Source organism: Pleurodeles waltl, chromosome 4_2, assembly GCF_031143425.1.
Source record: "Pleurodeles waltl isolate 20211129_DDA chromosome 4_2, aPleWal1.hap1.20221129, whole genome shotgun sequence".
Classification (NCBI taxonomy): domain Eukaryota; kingdom Metazoa; phylum Chordata; class Amphibia; order Caudata; family Salamandridae; genus Pleurodeles; species Pleurodeles waltl.
In genome coordinates this window covers 519,297,727-519,314,683 of record NC_090443.1, presented here as the reverse complement: position 1 = coordinate 519,314,683, position 16,957 = coordinate 519,297,727, and the positions used below count along the sequence as shown (strand labels likewise).

The 16,957-nt window shown below is 41.5% G+C and overlaps 1 protein-coding gene across 3 annotated transcripts in view; it reads left to right on the top strand.

The window, feature by feature from the left end:
• LOC138293039 (dimethylaniline monooxygenase [N-oxide-forming] 2-like) overlaps positions 1–16,443 on the top strand; it is a 403,220-nt gene extending 386,777 nt beyond the window's left edge. For all 3 annotated transcript variants that reach the window (XM_069232022.1, XM_069232021.1, XM_069232023.1), the window contains one exon: positions 15,267–16,443. In XM_069232022.1, the coding sequence (XP_069088123.1) occupies positions 15,267–15,621 (355 nt within the window). In that variant the 3' untranslated portion in view covers positions 15,622–16,443. The remainder of the gene's footprint in view (positions 1–15,266) is intronic.
• The last annotated feature ends 514 nt before the right edge of the window (positions 16,444–16,957 follow it).

Here is a 16,957-nt window from a genome sequence, read left to right as displayed (position 1 = left end):
GTTCCCGGGAACTCACCATGCAAGTGACTGAGTGTCATTCGTGATTTTTCCCATTGACCGCAATGGTAAAGTTTGACAGCTTGTAAAGTACTGATTTATTTTTCACTCTAAAATTCATGACTGTGATTATATGTATCTGATTGATTTTGTTTTGGTGTCTAGATCAATATAAAAATCTGCTATATTTTTATAAATTGTTATTGGACTTCTTTCGATTTGTTTCATTTACTTATCTTCCATGTTGATACTCTGAAATGTTCCTCTAGTAAAGCCTTACTCCACTTTGCCACACTACCAGGACTGAGCTTGGGATTTATTAGTGTGAATCCAAAGGACCCAGTTTGGGGTATTGTGAGAGTATTGCATAGTGAGCCTTAACCAGCCTCAGTACATAATACTCCACTTTCCTACACAGTTAAAACCACTGTTGTCTTGTGTACCTACTCTTAAGAAAATCCTACAAATGAACCGACACATTAGATATGCACTAAACTCTACAGCTAAACTTTACCGACCACTGTGGGTATGCTGCCACAATTACTGAAGCACACTGTATAAAATACTCCTAAGAGGGCATCCCTACAAAATCATTAATGTTATAATGTTAACAGAAATGCAATGTAGACTATATTTGAAAAGCAACAAAGCGGATATTTTTGCGTTGATTATGGTAAGCAGGTGCTGCCATATATAGGTGGAAAGTCCCTTCTATCAGTCTAATCAAGTCCAGTAAATTAATTGGAGCTGAAATGCACCAGCAATAGTTGGTGGAAAATAGTAAAATAGATACGATGTAAAATCTGTAAATGTTTGCTAGACCTCCATCAGAAAATGAATATGCTCAAAAATGAGTTGTGCTCTGTGAACACAAAGATAGGATAGTGCATTCTGTACATATACATATAACATAAAAATAATATATACTAATTTTGTAAAACTGTTTAAATCATGGCAGCAAAATATGAAGTGTACATTACAGTCCATGTTCTGTCTGATCACTATTCATGTGTATCTAGACCCATTGATTACTTGTAAATAACAGTGGAGAAACTTCTTATCCTGTGTTCTCTTTATACAATTCTTTTAATCTTTTGACCTATTCCAGATATATAGAGTTAGTGTGTCCATGTATTTTCCCTGGGGCTAAAGAGGATATCCTGCACTTCCTTTGTTACTACAGTTAACAATTTTTTCGAAAATGTCAGATACCATCTGCCTTTAATATTGAAAAGAGAAAGAAGAAAAGTAGTCCTTAACCTTAAAGCTGTTGCATCTGTCCCTAAATGATCTCCTCGTATAATTTTGAAAGACTATGCTCCCGCACCCCAAATTCAAGGTCCACTTGGTTGCCAAATGCCACCCATACAAAACCTCACAAGAATTTTCAACAGAAGGGCGAAAACAAGCCACAACAGCACCCAACACCTTTGAAGAAATAGACAACCCCCTTACTCTTATCCACACTATTGAAGATATTGTTCTCTATGCATAAAATAATAATGAGAAGAGATGAATCATTTTCGGTACTCAAAGAAGCATACCAATCTTAAATCAATCCCAAATTTGGTACTTTTAAATATTGCCACCGCCCACTTTACACTTTACCGGGACAATATTACAGCCATAATATATGCTTTCTTGCGCAAAAGAAACTTCAACTTAAATCCATTCTAGACCAAAAACAGGAAATACACACAAGTTAAAATATTAAGCAACTTTGTATATTGTGTGATTGATGCCATATACACAATCTACAATGAAACACATATTGAAAAATGCTGCTTTCATAACAATGAAAGTATTTGGCAGCATTTACAAAAGTCAACAGTCAAGCCCCAATTCACAAAAGGCATTTTGGAGTACATAACGTTTTACTCCAGTAGTGCTACTGCAAATACTACACAGTGCAATTCGCAAACCTCTAACCAGAGATCTCCACCCTTCCTATCTTTTCTGCAGGGATATCTCTGGCTTGGTGGGATAAACCTCCATATATGTAAGTATATGTTTGGCAGTAAATGTTTTAGAAGAAAATTAATTAAGCAGCAGTGGTGGGAAAATAGGGAATACATTCTACTAAATGGGAGTGGTGTAGGGAAATTAAAAAGGGTCCTAGAGAGGGACACGCCAATACAAAACACACACTGCCATAAGAATTAGACAATTGCAATTCACAAAATACACTTCTAATTCTACTAAAGCCTCAATAGTGGCAAAAAAGCCTTAAATGTACTCCAGCCCAGCCTTGAAATGAGTCAAGTACCACACATGGCCAGCCAGTGATACCGCTACACACAACCTTAACTGGAGCCAGGCAATAACAATAACACTAACACAGCATAGGACATAGGGCCTCATTACGACCTTGGCGTTTTTTTTAAGTTACAGTTTTTATTAATATTAATTTACTTATACTTACCTTCAATATTATATCTCACATCTTTTGCCAGTCACAATATTTTTTACGTAATCAGACGTAAATCAGTGAAAGTCCCATTCAAAGTTAAACAAGTGGGAGGGGCAGGTGCATCCTCCAATGTAAGGAAATGAGTGCAGACCATTGTGTTTTCTGCCATGCTTGATCACAGTGCAGTGCCTGATTTAATATTTGTATTCTAGAAACATGATCACTATTCTGCCAACTTCCTCCTGGATTTCCCTAATCACTCTCCATTTGGATCTCTGTAGTACAGGCACAATAATTGACCAGATTTTTGGATTCCGTTTTGTGCATTATTTCTCTCCTTGGCTTTACGACCTTTATGAGGAGTTCTAATCACTTTCTGCCTTTTTTTTCTTTGGATTCCAAGGATTCTTGGTAGTTTTAATGTACTTTTTCTTAATTCTCTCAGAGTCCCTCTTAACCAGTCTTAGAAACGTGCCGTTTTCAAATGGCACTCCGTAGGGCTGCTAGAGAACACCAAGTGAGATGGTGGTATTTTGAAATCGCTGTGTCGACTGGAGCTAATATGCAAAAGCAATTCCCCTCATAATCACCAGTCTGCTTACACGAGGACTACATTACTTGTGTGTGTATTAAGGATAATGTCAATACTAATACTGGGCTCAGAGGGTGCAGGAAAGCATAATGCTTCCCAAGGATCAGTAATCTGGTAGTGTGGCCCAAGCACCACCCCAGGCCTGTCATTGCTGGGCAGAGAGCAACCGCACTTGTCTGGAGGAAAAGCTGCAACAGCAGGGACAGCCAAACAGTGTCTTCCCACTTTTCCGCTGTGCCTAAAATAAGACCCTAGTATGATGAGGGAGCTCACAATTCAATCAGGCCAGTCCTGACACCATTAGGGGTGGCGTAGGTTCACTTGGACTTCAATGCACTGAAGATGCCCTGAGCTTAGCCGCACTGTGAAGTAACAGAGCTTTGCAAATAGTCATACCCAATTAACTTAAGTGTGTTGCGTCCACAAAGGATACATAAATCAAAAAGATACACAATACTAATCATTTAGAAACCTGAGTAAAGAGTTCATAGGCACACCATATTAAATGAAAATCAGAACTATTTATTTACATAGTTCTTCGAAGAAGTGTTTTTAACTACCAAACCACGTCCCTTGCGTCATTTCACACAGACTGTACAAGCAGCCAGGAGGAAGTTTGCTTCAGCCTAAAAGAAATTTCAAGAGTGCAGAGAGCAGCATGCCGTGCTTTATCCAGCGAGACTGCCTATCTCCGAAAGGGAAATTTGTATTTTCATAAACCAAAAGGATGTGAGTATATTTCTGGATATCCAGCAACCGCTGGTTTACACCGCCAGGAACAGGCTGGCGGGAACGGGTGTCGTGGGGCCCCTGGGGGCCCCTGCACTGCCCATGCCACTGGCATGGGCAGTGCAGGGGCCCCCTAACAGGGCCCCACAAAGATTTTCAGTGTCTGCTTTGCAGACACTGAAAATCGCGACGGGTGCCACTGCACCCGTCGCACCCCTGCAAATCCGCTGGCTCCATTCGGAGCCGGCTTCCTCTTTGCAGGGGCTTTCCCGCTGGGCCGGCGGGCGATCTTTTGGAGATCGCCCGCCGGCCCAGCGGGAAAGTTGTAATGACCCCCTCGGTCATTTGACCGCGGTGCGGTCTTTTGGAGGTTTCCGCCCGGTGGCGCCCGCCGGGGTCGGAATGACCCCCTAAATGTACTAAAGGGTAGTGAATGCATTTTCAATTGCCTATTATTTTAATTTTTAGATTTCGAATACATGTTTTTATTATATTAAACCTTTTAACATTGGGAGGAGACTCTTAGGTTTTGAGAATTTTTCGATATATTTGCTCAAGTCTTATCTTGTGTTATTTGTTTGAGAATCCAATTTTGGTCAATCGCCTAGTATAGACTCTTAAAATTATAAGTGAACAAGTCATACTTATTCTCGATAGAGACTTTTGGCGTGGAATTCCTACACTTCGGATGTTGATAATGTGAAATATTTTTTAGCTGGAAGACCCCACCATTTTTACTGTGATTATTTATTGTTCTGTTTTTATTAATGTTCTTGTGAAGTTGGTCTTATGTTTGTATCTGTTGCTTTTATGGTACATGTGCCGAAATAAAGCATGAATTGATTGATTGATTGAGTCACGCATTCCACAGTGATTAACTCATATGGGCCTAATACAGATTGTCCTGATTTTGTTACCAGGTGATGTCCTGCTGTTTGTGCCTCAACTTACAGACAGTCATTTGGAAGGGGAAACCACAATCTGATTCTCAACTGGGGGTGGGCATAACTTGCATAATTTTGGGAAATGTAACAATGCACAATTACTGCAAAATTCATCTTGCATTTAAAAAAATTATCTGAATGGTCCGTTCAGTAAAAATTCAACTCAATTATATAATTTCAAATTGATTTCCGATTGCTCACATTCAAAACACTACCGCTTCTGTTGAGATTTACAATTTTGCAATCAGAAATTACCTGAATGAACCGCTCAGGTGAAAAATCTACTTGAAATGTTTGCTGACCGCCCATGTTAAAGGAACTGTCACTTGCATTCAAAACACTGCTGTTTGCATTCAGATTTGTGTTTTTGAGCTAAAATAATTACCAAAAGGACCTTTTGGGTTAAAATATAACTGAAATGCAGCTCGCGTTCAAAAATTACCCTGAGGGTACATCTCGCTTTAAAATTTCTCCCTCAACTTATGAGGTGTGACTTAATGGCATAATCTTGGTAATGTTGTATACATTTCATTACACATCATTGCACCAATTAATCCAACATAACTCAAATTTCTCTCAGGCCTATTCTCAACCTGTAGCCAGACTGTACAGGAGTGAGGTCTAGCACACCAAGTAAGGCAAGGAATACACTTATTGACATCATGCAATGCCATAAATTGATTTATGAAGAACAAGACACCCGTCTAGATGAAAATACAGTTTCCGCTCCACTGTTCACGGTAGCTCATCACTGATTGACTTTAGGATTGATGCTGTAGACAGTGGTTCCAGTCTATATTTCACCTCCCCAGAACGTTATCGGACCATTCACCTACCTTCCTCAAGTTATTGTTTTTAGTGACTAACAATTAATGTCCATAGGCTGCTTGAAGCTGACTCATTTAGTAGACCCGTTAGTTAGAGGAGAGATAAGAGTAATGATACAAAAACTATTTGAAATTAATGGAAGCTCTATTGAAACTGTAGCCTCATTAGTGAAGACCTCTAAGCCAGTGATCTGCGGAGAGTATGTTGATAAAGGGCATGGATCTCCAACCGCAGCCGTCTCACACAATTGGAAGCAGAAATACATACCCTAGAAAATACATTTGTGAATACACTAGACAGCACTGTCGTGAACAAATGCACATTAAGCTGAATAGGTTTTAAAGAAGAAGCAGATATTGAGATTAGGGCTTTTGAAAGTATAGAGGAGTAGAAACTATGGGCAAGGTTAACGCCATGTCCACACATTTATGGCTATTATTAGAGCACACTAGGCATCAAACACCATAACGCAAATTACTTCTACGGAAGGGGAAACAATATATAACTCTACAACCACTCTAGAGGGATTCATGCAATTCTACCAACCAATGTACTCTGCCTGTACTTCTAAGCAAATTGACGATTTACATGCTTAGCTAGATAGAGCCACATTGGCACTGTGGGAACGGGAGCCACTATGTCAGCAAATTACCTTAGAAAAAAATAAAATTACAATTAAAGTAAACACATAATAAACATATGAGGAACTGCAGTACTCCTGGTAAAGACAGCCTCTGGGACAAATTTTATAAGGAATATGTGGAAGAACTAGGCTCAATATTATTAGAGGTATATGAAGCTTAGCAGACTGTAAGGCTGCTATATGCATGAGAGAAGCTATTGTGATCACATAGTTAAAATCAGCTAAGCCCCCAGAATACTGTGAATCATATCACCCCTTATCTCTCATTAATGTGGATAGCAAAATCCTTGGGAAAATACTTGCCAATAGATTACTTCCCATAATTCCTGGACTGGTCAGGCTTGACCAAACAGGATTTATCGCAGAAGATCTACGGCGATAACCCCAGATATTGCTCACCAGATAGACCCAGATATTAATGTAGTGGCCACCTTCCTTGACGTGGCCAAGACATTCCATGCTATTGAATGTCCCTTCCTTTTTACAGTGCTGAAGAGGATGGAATGGTTAGAGCTATGCTACATTGAATAAACCAATACATACTGATCCCTGGGCTAAAATCAAAGTGTATAGACGGCTGGCAGCTTGCTCAGATCAAGGTGGTCAGAGGGACACTCCAGGGTTGTCCACCATCACCCATTTTATTTGTTCTGGTTATGGAACCAGTAGTATGTATTCTAAGGGAATACCAACACAATAGGAGTAGATGGTTTGGCAATAGGAACACCCTTCTATTGTTGTACCAGATGATATTTTCCTACATGGTAGAAACTTCTGAAAGTTTAATCCAATAGTCCATAAAATGACAACCTTTGGTAGTTTGTCCAGACAGCAAAGCAATTGGACAAAATCAGTAAGGGTCCCAATAACAGTTACCACTTGCCAACCAAAGCTCGAGTTCCTGCATATTGATCCCATATATTATGTGGCTGTAACCTATCACAGCAACACTAACAGTATTATAGCTTCAAAATACAGGAAATGCATACACAGCATAGACTTACTGGTAGATGGATCAAACGCTGATGAAACTCTTCTAACTTCTCCAGAACATCCCTGTTCTCTGACAAGGGCGTTTTTGGACAATTATAAGTGGTAATGATCATGCTAGCATGAGTGGAGGGAAATGAGGAGGGGTCACCAGAGACTGAGCTTGGCAAAATTGCAACTGCCATATGACTAGTGAGGGTCAAGATATGCTACCTGGTCACATAGGCCCAATTTGCACATCATTGTATACATAACCCTGAGCATACACCACACTGTGACCTAGAAAGGGGGTTGATCAGCCCACTACCACTGAAAATTGTCCTGAATTAAAATGCGTCTAGACCAGGTAGTGAAATTCATTCAGTGAAATGTTTGGTGTGCGCATGAACAAGGATAGCTAGACTATGTGAGATACCTGGGCTCTATTCACCAAACATCTTGATTCTACAAAATTCACAGTTTATATAAGTACAGGAACCCTTGGTGGCTTAGTATCTAAAAAAGGGAAATATTCATACAATGGGGGATTTATTTATACAGAAAAAAAATTTTCAAGATTGCCTGGGAAATTACACCAACACTGCAACAGACACTGACATATTATAAAATACGACACTCAGCTGGAGCACTGCTCCCGCCGTTTCCAGATGACTAGTGGAGTGTGAATGGCTCACCTTGGTGCTGGTGAACACCTAACCTACAAAACTGATAATTAAAGTGTACAGTGTAGCACAGAGCCTAGTGGTTACTGACAATACACATTTTAGGCTTCAGTGGTCACGTGACCTTGGCACTGAGATAACTGAACTAGACTGGACTTTCTGTTGCCAGCAAAATAAAGAAATTTACCCAATGAGGGAAATACAAGTTGATCCACTTCAAGTTTCTGTACAGGTTGTATCATACACCAGTTCATATGACTAAATATGGCATTTTAGTCAATCTCCAGTGTTGGTGATCCTCTAGCTCTGATGGAGACTTTATTCATTGTTAGCGGCATTGTGCCCAGGTGGCAGTGGTAAGGTGGGACAGGCGAGTTATGCCATGGCATAGAAAGGTATTATCCTCACTCCCCTTGCAGTGTTCCTAGGATTTTTTATGATGGTCCCAAAAGTATACTTGAAATCGTCTGCAACTGCCACAATGCTTGGGAAAAGAAGAGTTGCAATGACATATGGGTTACGGGTCGACCTCCTCACTTTAAAGAGTGTTGTCATTCTGTGACCAATTATCTGAAACATATGTCTCCTCCTTCCTACCACATCACGTCCAAGAAACTTTTAAACACCATTTTGATCTTTCCTGTCAAGCTTGAACGATGCATGGGACATGTGAACAATATTGAATTCTTATAATATTCTGAGACATTTGTTGAAATTTGAAGACCTCCTGCAGTCAGACTAGCAAAGGGGTTACTTGTTTATAATGCAGAAGTGGGTACAGTATGAATATGGGCATGTCCTATATTGACGTAGTTACACATTCCCACTGTGTATTGTATCAGCTTTGATATGGAATAGTCAGACAAGTTAGGTCCTCCTTGAATAATGGCATACAATCAGATGTGGCTCGCAACTCAGACTGAAGCTGTGGACCCTTGAGGTGTTACATGTAATTATTACTTAGAATTATTCTGGGAGTAAATGGTGAAATCTGGCTCCTGTAAACACATGGTGTTGTGCAACGTGACAAATGTAAGTCAGATTGGGAATTCCCTTTTCAGTGTACTTAGTCAGATATGAGGGTGTCCCCATTTACCTTATGCTGTAGCTCCGGGTGGATTAAATTGAACTCATATTTCTGTCTGGTAGAGCAAACCCAATTAACAGTTTTAAATGCTTCAAGTGGGCCATTTAGCGTATCTTATGAAGTCTAGTTAAGTGAACGATCTGCCAGGTAAATTGGAAGGAAACCCAGTACGCCATTACAAGAGATGAGGTAATACTAATGCTGCATCAGTATTTCCCCATTTGGAATTACAGATTACCAGAACCTGCTGAAACTGGTATTGAAGTGTGGTTATTCTTTTTCTTCATTAGGGAGCTCCTGTAAAGAAAATGGTGGAGTACTTGAGGTCTGGAAGAAGGTCTTAAAGACTATTTGCCCTACCTATGTTTACCTTTTGTGTACAAAGGCCTCGAATAGAGCTTCAGCCACAGAGCAATCACCTCTGTCAATATGTGTTCCCATATTTTTATATTAATTTTGGGGAGCAGTGGTATAGTCGCTAACCTTTTGCAGCTATGTCATACCACTCATGTGATTCTGGGGTGTCTCTTCAACAATACTCACTACGTTTGACAGGCAACACATGGGACGACTAGGGGGGACCATGGACGTCATTTAGGGGTCACCAGGGGTCGCAGCTGCAACCCCCCAATTACCTCTCACACTGACTTTGCGACCCCTGGCCTCAGAAGTGGCAAAATCAGTGCCTACTGCACAGGGGCAGCTCATCCTAATGGGCTTCGGCTGGAGCTTATTTTCCTGTTTTTCTGTCAAATTATTTATTACACAAATATTGAATAACATAAGTCACTATTAGTGTAATAATGATGGATTATAAATTGCTGGAATAAGACCCTATCTGACAATTAAGATAAGTTAAAAAGTGCTTTAAAATGTATGTTGTGTGCGTGCTTGCAAGTGAGTGTGTGTTTATTCTTGAGTGTTTGAATGTGTGTATATGTGTAACCATGAGTGTGTGAGTCAAAGCAACGGTCAAATGGTGTGTGATGTCACTTCCGCCACACCTGGCAGTTTGGTGAATTGAGGCCCATGAAGGGGACATGGTTTTAGGTGGTAATAAGTAAGTCATCCATTGTTGAGGGGTTTTATTTTTAAATAATGTGAGGGCTTCTACTTAAATGGCCGTTAAGTACCAGGTTTATTCAGTAGAGAGGCCTCAGTCTTGTTGGAGCGTAAATTTTAAGAATGCTTTTAGTGCACCAGGCATCAACATTTGGTGTAATTTATATTGACGTTTAAAAGCCTAACGTAGAGAAAAAGCTCCACCGATGGGTATTTTAAAAGTGTACATGGTTACATTTATGGCAGACGTTGTGCCTACCAGAACTGGCAATGTGCTAACATGATTTAAACAGTGTTGAAGTATATCCTAATCATTAGAATGAATTATTATTAGTAGAGATCAATTTGATGTATTGTGATTTATGATTTAGTAGTTTAAAATTACAGGTGTGCAGAAAAATAAATGCACGTCTGTCTTACCTAATGTGATGCTTTAACATAGATTGCAATTATTAATCAAATGGTTTTCCATATTCTGATGACATATTGTTAATATTGAACTCATATGTTTTTAGTGCATTATATTTCTTGCATTAGCATAACTAGGCCTGAAGGCTTCACATTGCAGCCTCTTACAATGTTGAGCCACTTCCTTCTTTCTAACATAGATTTTTCCACTAGGTTGTTTCACCTGATTAGTAAAGAGCCCTGTTGTGTTATGTGTAAGTTTTACACTGCAGTATCCTTGGATCGGATGTTTCAACATTGGAACATGATGACTGAAAGGAGAGTAGTACTATTGTTTTAAAGACTTGTTCTCATGAGAAAGGAGAAAATCGTCTTGTGCCATGAGAAGGAGCATGGATTGCAAAAAGTGATGTAGAAGCCATTAAATGATTGGAGTCACACAGAAAGGAGAGATGACTTCACATCAAGCCTCAGAGAGTTTCCTAATGTTTCAAATTTGATTTCTGCTATAACTGGGATTGGATATTGCCCATTTTACATAATGTGGACTCATCGAATGGACCAATCAAACTGATTTGAGTAGGCAGGGCTTGTAAGTTTTAGAGGCAGCCCCCTTTTGAATCTTGTTCTGTTAAGTTGTCCCCTTGGATATTTTCCTGCTTTCCATGTGCAGCCCGTGTTCTGCGCTTTCCCTCTGATGGTGCTCCTAACAGACTTTGCTGATAATCTATATGCTTTGCTGACAAAACTGAATTGAAAGCTGAACCTAGCAGAGGTATATTTTAATGCAATGTTATTTCCCCAAACCTGCTTTCTGGAGCAGAAATTAGCATGCTGACACCGGTCATTTATTTTTCTTAGTTAGCTTAACTGAGCCCGAGATACATGCTTTTCCAAATTATTGTGTAGCCCGCTCCCACACATGCTTGTCCTAATTTTGGTTAGTAGTAGTGATAACCTATGTCCTAAACCCTGAATTCTGAATTTGTGCATTTGATTTGATTAATGTCTTTACAGAATGGATTGAAATGAGTTTCTGTCTCACAAGTGATTGCTTTATTAATATGCATTATTCTACTAGAACGTCTAATGGTGATGATGTTGAGTAGATTAACTTATTTCATAGATCTGATCAGTCTATGGTGTTCATTTAGCTTTTATCTTTACAATCTGATTCTGCTCAATATTTACGTGACTTTGGCTTTGCGGTTATAAAGTTTGAAATATTCTTCCGCTGCCACATGGGTCATGGTGTTTAAATGTGTTGATTGGGTTTGGATTGATTGTGCATGGTTACCACACTCTTCACTGGGTCAAAAGATCCCATCGACCACAGGAAAAAGAAGAAAAGCCTGCGAAGGATGAGGAAAATGCATTAACAGTCTAACTAGACAGATTACAGAGTGACTGATTCACTAAGTCCTCGGCATTGTCGTTGAGGCTCTGCAGTTGTGGGGGACTCTCCCCGCTTGAGGTGGAATCTCCGCAATAAGAATTCTCATTAAGGAGATTCCACCCTGAGTGCGGAGACTTACTCACAACTGTGGGACCCGCTCCATGAGTGTGGAGGCCCTTTGTGAAACAGACCCAGAGTGTCAAGAAAAGAGGAGATTCCGGTGTTACTCTGAGTGAGTCTGAGACAGGCTGTGTTTCAGCCGGAATAAAAAGAATAGAAAGGAGGATATCTATGGTAGCACCATACAGATGTACACATGCTAGAAGTTAGTGTTCTAATGAAGTAGTTGTGGTATAGACCGTCAACGGTGGGTGAACAGTACCTATACTACTTTGCCATTCTTCCCATTTATTTATCCCAGTGTTTTTTTTCGGTATTATATAGGGGGTTATTACAACTTTGGAGGAGGTGTTAATCCGTCCCAAAAGTGACGGTAAAGTGACGGATATACCACCAGCCGTATTACGAGTCCATTAATTCCTATGGAACTCGTAATACGGCTGGTGGTATATCCGTCACATTTGGGACGGATTAACACCTCCTCCAAAGTTGTAATAACCCCCATAGTCTTTTGGGGGATCTGAAATGGATGGCAGTCACTAGGGAGTGGCATTGGCCACCTTGAAGCTCCCAGTAGACCAGGGGGGCCTCGGGGTCCACACTTTCTAGGCATACTACTCTTAGGGGCAGCTTTGGACGAAACTGGGGCAACTGAAAGGCCATTGCTGCCCTCTGAAATATTAAATGTAGCTCTCACCAGTTCTCAACTCACCCAGGCTTTGGAACATCACCTGGTTATTTAATTCACAGTACAGCGCTCACTTACTAACCCCATCAACATCTCTGTGGTATCCGGGCGCCTGATTTTGAAATGGCCTTACATAAGAAGGAGCACTACACTTATCCACATACCGTTTCTTGACACGCCAGAATAAACTGATCCAGCACTTCATTTTTCATTGTGCTTATCTCACCCCTGTCAGTATTAACAACTTTTTTCCCCAGGAACTACTGCCACTTGTTCCTGTTGTCCTCTCAATGATGCTGACTTCCGTCAATTGCTCTGTACCTGCCCATCCCTCTCTTCTTATTGGGACCACGTTTTCTGTATGCTATCCTTATGTACTGGTATACCCTTGCAACCCGCATCGGAAGCTTCTGGATTAGGACTTTTCAAATGTCCAAAACTCACAGAGCAGCAATACTCTTTCTAGAGAGAGTGATTACCTGCAAATGGAAGTCACCCGTTGCTCCCCATTTCGCATCCTGGCGTTCAGAGGTCTTACACTGAGCACAGACGAAAAGTAAGGCCCTTCACCGGGAAGAGACCAAGGGGGTCATTACGACCCTGGCGGACGGCGGAGAAGCGGCGGTAAGACCGCCAACAGGCTGGCGGTCAAATTTTTGCAATTATGACCATGGCGGTTACCGCCATGGTCATCTGCCTCTTCTCCGTTCTGCCCGCTGGGCTGGAGGCCTGGGTCTCCAGCCCGGTGGTCGTCACTATACCGCCGGCGGTATTTGGACCCGGCTGACCGCCATGCATTTCATGCGGTTTGGAACCGCGGTAGGCACTATCAGTGCCAGGGAATTCCTTCCCTGGCACTGACAGGGGTCTCGATCACTCCCCCACCCCCACCCCAACTCCCTCCCCTACACCCCGCACCACCCCTGCCAAGCCCCAAAGGTGGCAGGACCCCTCTCCCCACCCCTACCCCCAACATCACATCACTCATTCACACCCGACACGCATGCAGGCACCACCAACACACATACACGCACACACACTGACATTCATGCCAACAGCCACACACACAGTCAGACACGCACATCCACATTAAAACATACACGCACACATCCATACAGACATACCTACAGACATACATGCACTCATTCCCAAACACACAACACCCCGCAAGCATACACGCACTCACACACCCCCTCTACATACATACACGCACACCCCATGCACGCACACAACACACAACACCCCTCCACCCCCCACCCCTAACGGACGATCAACTTACCTGGTCCGTTGATCCTCCGGGAGGGTGCGGGATCCATGGGGGATGCTCTGCCGACACCACACCGTCAACAGAGCACCGCCACGCCGAATCACAGGACGTGATTCAGTGGGTGGTGTTCTGTTGACGTGGCGGTGGAGGTGGAGCAACCTCCACTTCCCCGCCAGTATGGCTGTTGGCGGCTCTCCGTCCGAAAAAGGACGGAGGGCTGCCAACAGTCATAATACGCCGAGCGGAAAAACCGCCACCACTGGCGGTCTTCAGCACGGCGGTCCCTCTGTGGTCTTGACAAAAGACCGCAGAGGTCAAAATGACCCCCCAAATGACTTTCTAAGCACACGATAGCAGATGGCTGGGATGAGTTGTGGCTGCCCTGGGGGAGGAACCGAGGGATAACAATGTACCCCCCTGAACAGTGCAGAATACTTTATTACGCCTGTTCGACTTAACCTGCCCTCACTCCTCGTTTTGTGTGGATGGTTGCTGCAGTCAGGGCTGCGTAGGCGGTACCATCTTTCTTCCCGCTCTTTCCCTCAAAACTCCTCAGTGACATAGCAGCCCACTGACTTCTCCCCCTCCTGTGTAATCCCCCGTCAGTATACGTCAGTTGTTTACCCTCCGTCCTCACCCTCACCATGTCCTATTACTGTTTGCCAGTCACCCAGCTACAGTTGTTGTTTCCACAGTTCCACACACAATTTAGACACTTTCATTGACCACTGGGCAAATGGGCTATATAAGGTGTCTTGATTGACATTACCTAAACCCTAAACCCTCTTTACCTTTCTTCATGGAATTCGGCAACAGAATCATTTCTCTCTCCAATATTGCAATGCTCAAACACGCGATTTCTATAGTGCTATTCTTTTTATTTCTCTTTTCATTGTTCATATTCTTGTTCGCTAATCCACATCACTGTCTTCAGCTCATGTTATGCTTCAACAGTATCTCCTGTATACTGATTGTAAAAAATAGTAAACTCAAAAAACTAGGTGGAAGAACAGTAAAGTTGCATGACCAGGGCGACTTCTTTCCTGATGACTTCATCTTGTACTTGGCAAGTAGCCTTCTCTGTGCTGCAAAGATGGGGGGAAACAATATGTGCACGACTAAGAGGTTTTCATTTCTGATGAGGGTACAGCTAATAGATTGACAATATTTTTCTTGCAGTCAATATTGCTTATATATTTGATACTGTATCAGAACTTCCAGTTGTAGTGGTAATATTGAAGCCCCTTTGGGAACTGCATGTATCTTTAAATTTCATTGCTGTGCACTTTAAGCATGATATTCATATTAATCGGTTCAGGTGAAGGGGGATTACGTTTGATGGAAGATGGTAGATTATCATGGTAAACCAGGCAGGTTAATTAAGAGATTTCATAAACCAGCGCTCATTTCATCTTTGTTTTCTCTTTTCCATTTTCATTCAAGGTTTGGGAAAGATAAGAGTCAGATCCTACTGTCTGACTTCATTCCATACATGGATGAATTGGCCATGGAAATTGGAGCGAAACCCAGTCTCAGCCTCTTCCTTAAGGATTTTAAATTGGCCAGGGAAGTATTTTTTGGCCCATGCACACCGTATCAGTATCGTCTGATGGGCCCAGGGGCTTGGAAAGGAGCAAGGAAAGCAATCCTGACCCAGTGGGAACGAACATTAAAGCCCATGAGAACTCGGGTTGTCCTTGAGGAGCCTAGAACTATGGCAAGATGGCGTTTTTTCATGATATTTGGGATTCTGACTGTTGCACTTGCTGCTTTACTCAATTGTGAATCTCTTTTCTAGCAGAGTACAAAAAAAAGATTAAATGGAAGATATTTTTTTCATTTCATATAGAGCAGAATTGCCCCTAATTTGGGATTTTAATGTATTCTACTGGTAGGAGTGCTTGAAATATATTGTATTAAGACTGTATAATTGAATTTGAGATTTTTTTACAATAGTATAAAGTTGATAAAAACTATGATATCAAAAGGTACAATCGAGTACAGCCTAGAAGGGCGAATTTGGGGATCCTGGCGTAGCCAAGTGAATCTTGCAGAGATGATTATCATATCAAACCCATTGTTAATTGTATTCTAATCACAAAGTGGACCAAGTCCAGCCATGTCCACTGAGAAACTTCGTAGAGACGTGACCAGCAAGAAAGGTGTACAGTTCATCTAAATGCTAACACCTGTCCTCACATGCTGCAGGATTGTGCTTGTATAAACTGGAAACATCAATAGACACAAGTGTTTAAGAGAAAACTGCAATGAGAGTCTTGATAAAAAAGTACTTAAACATAAGGTATCAAATTTTTTCCCAAATACTAACAAGCCAAAGTCAAAATAATAACAGCGTGCAGATGAATGGATGGTTGTATTTCAAGGTCAGGGTCACAAACAGCGTACTACTGACTTGGTGTTATTTGTTTATGCGTGTGCAATTTATATGTCCCAAATGTGCTAAAAGACATGCTTTTTGCAGTATTTTCTCAAAGTCCCCTGCTGTTGATCTTCCATCTCATTTAAGACCGCTACTAAGGACATGATTAACAAAATATTGTTCATGTGAAATCAGACTGTTGTTCTACTCCTGTTTACATAATAAATCAATTCCACAAGACATTTGCCTCGACAACTTCCTGCATTGCCCTTGGCTACACTATATACATGTGTCATGAGCCTCCCACTTAATCAGCTTGAGGGGCGAGGGCGCCTCTGTGATGTTCTGTGCAGCATAAAACGTTTACAATTGTTGTGTATATACTGGACTGCACAGTTGATAACATTAAACGATTGGATCTACACACCCACAGACGAACCAGCAAATAATCGACACTAGGCCCTAACCAGCACTAATCTACGGTAGAGACCCACCAAATACATGGCTAACACTGATGGGGTGGAATGACAGCTGTGCAGGTTATGGGCTGGGAAGGGGTGAGACTCCATTGTGGGACAAATATGCTGAAAAAGAGGTCGGGACATGTACTGGATACAGGAAATGGGAGGGGAAACGAAGGTGGGTGACACCAGGAGGACCAATGTTATAAAATAATTTGAGCGGTTAAAGAAGGAATACACCTTAACTATACAAATATATGCAATTACAAAACTCAATAGGAAAATATAATGGT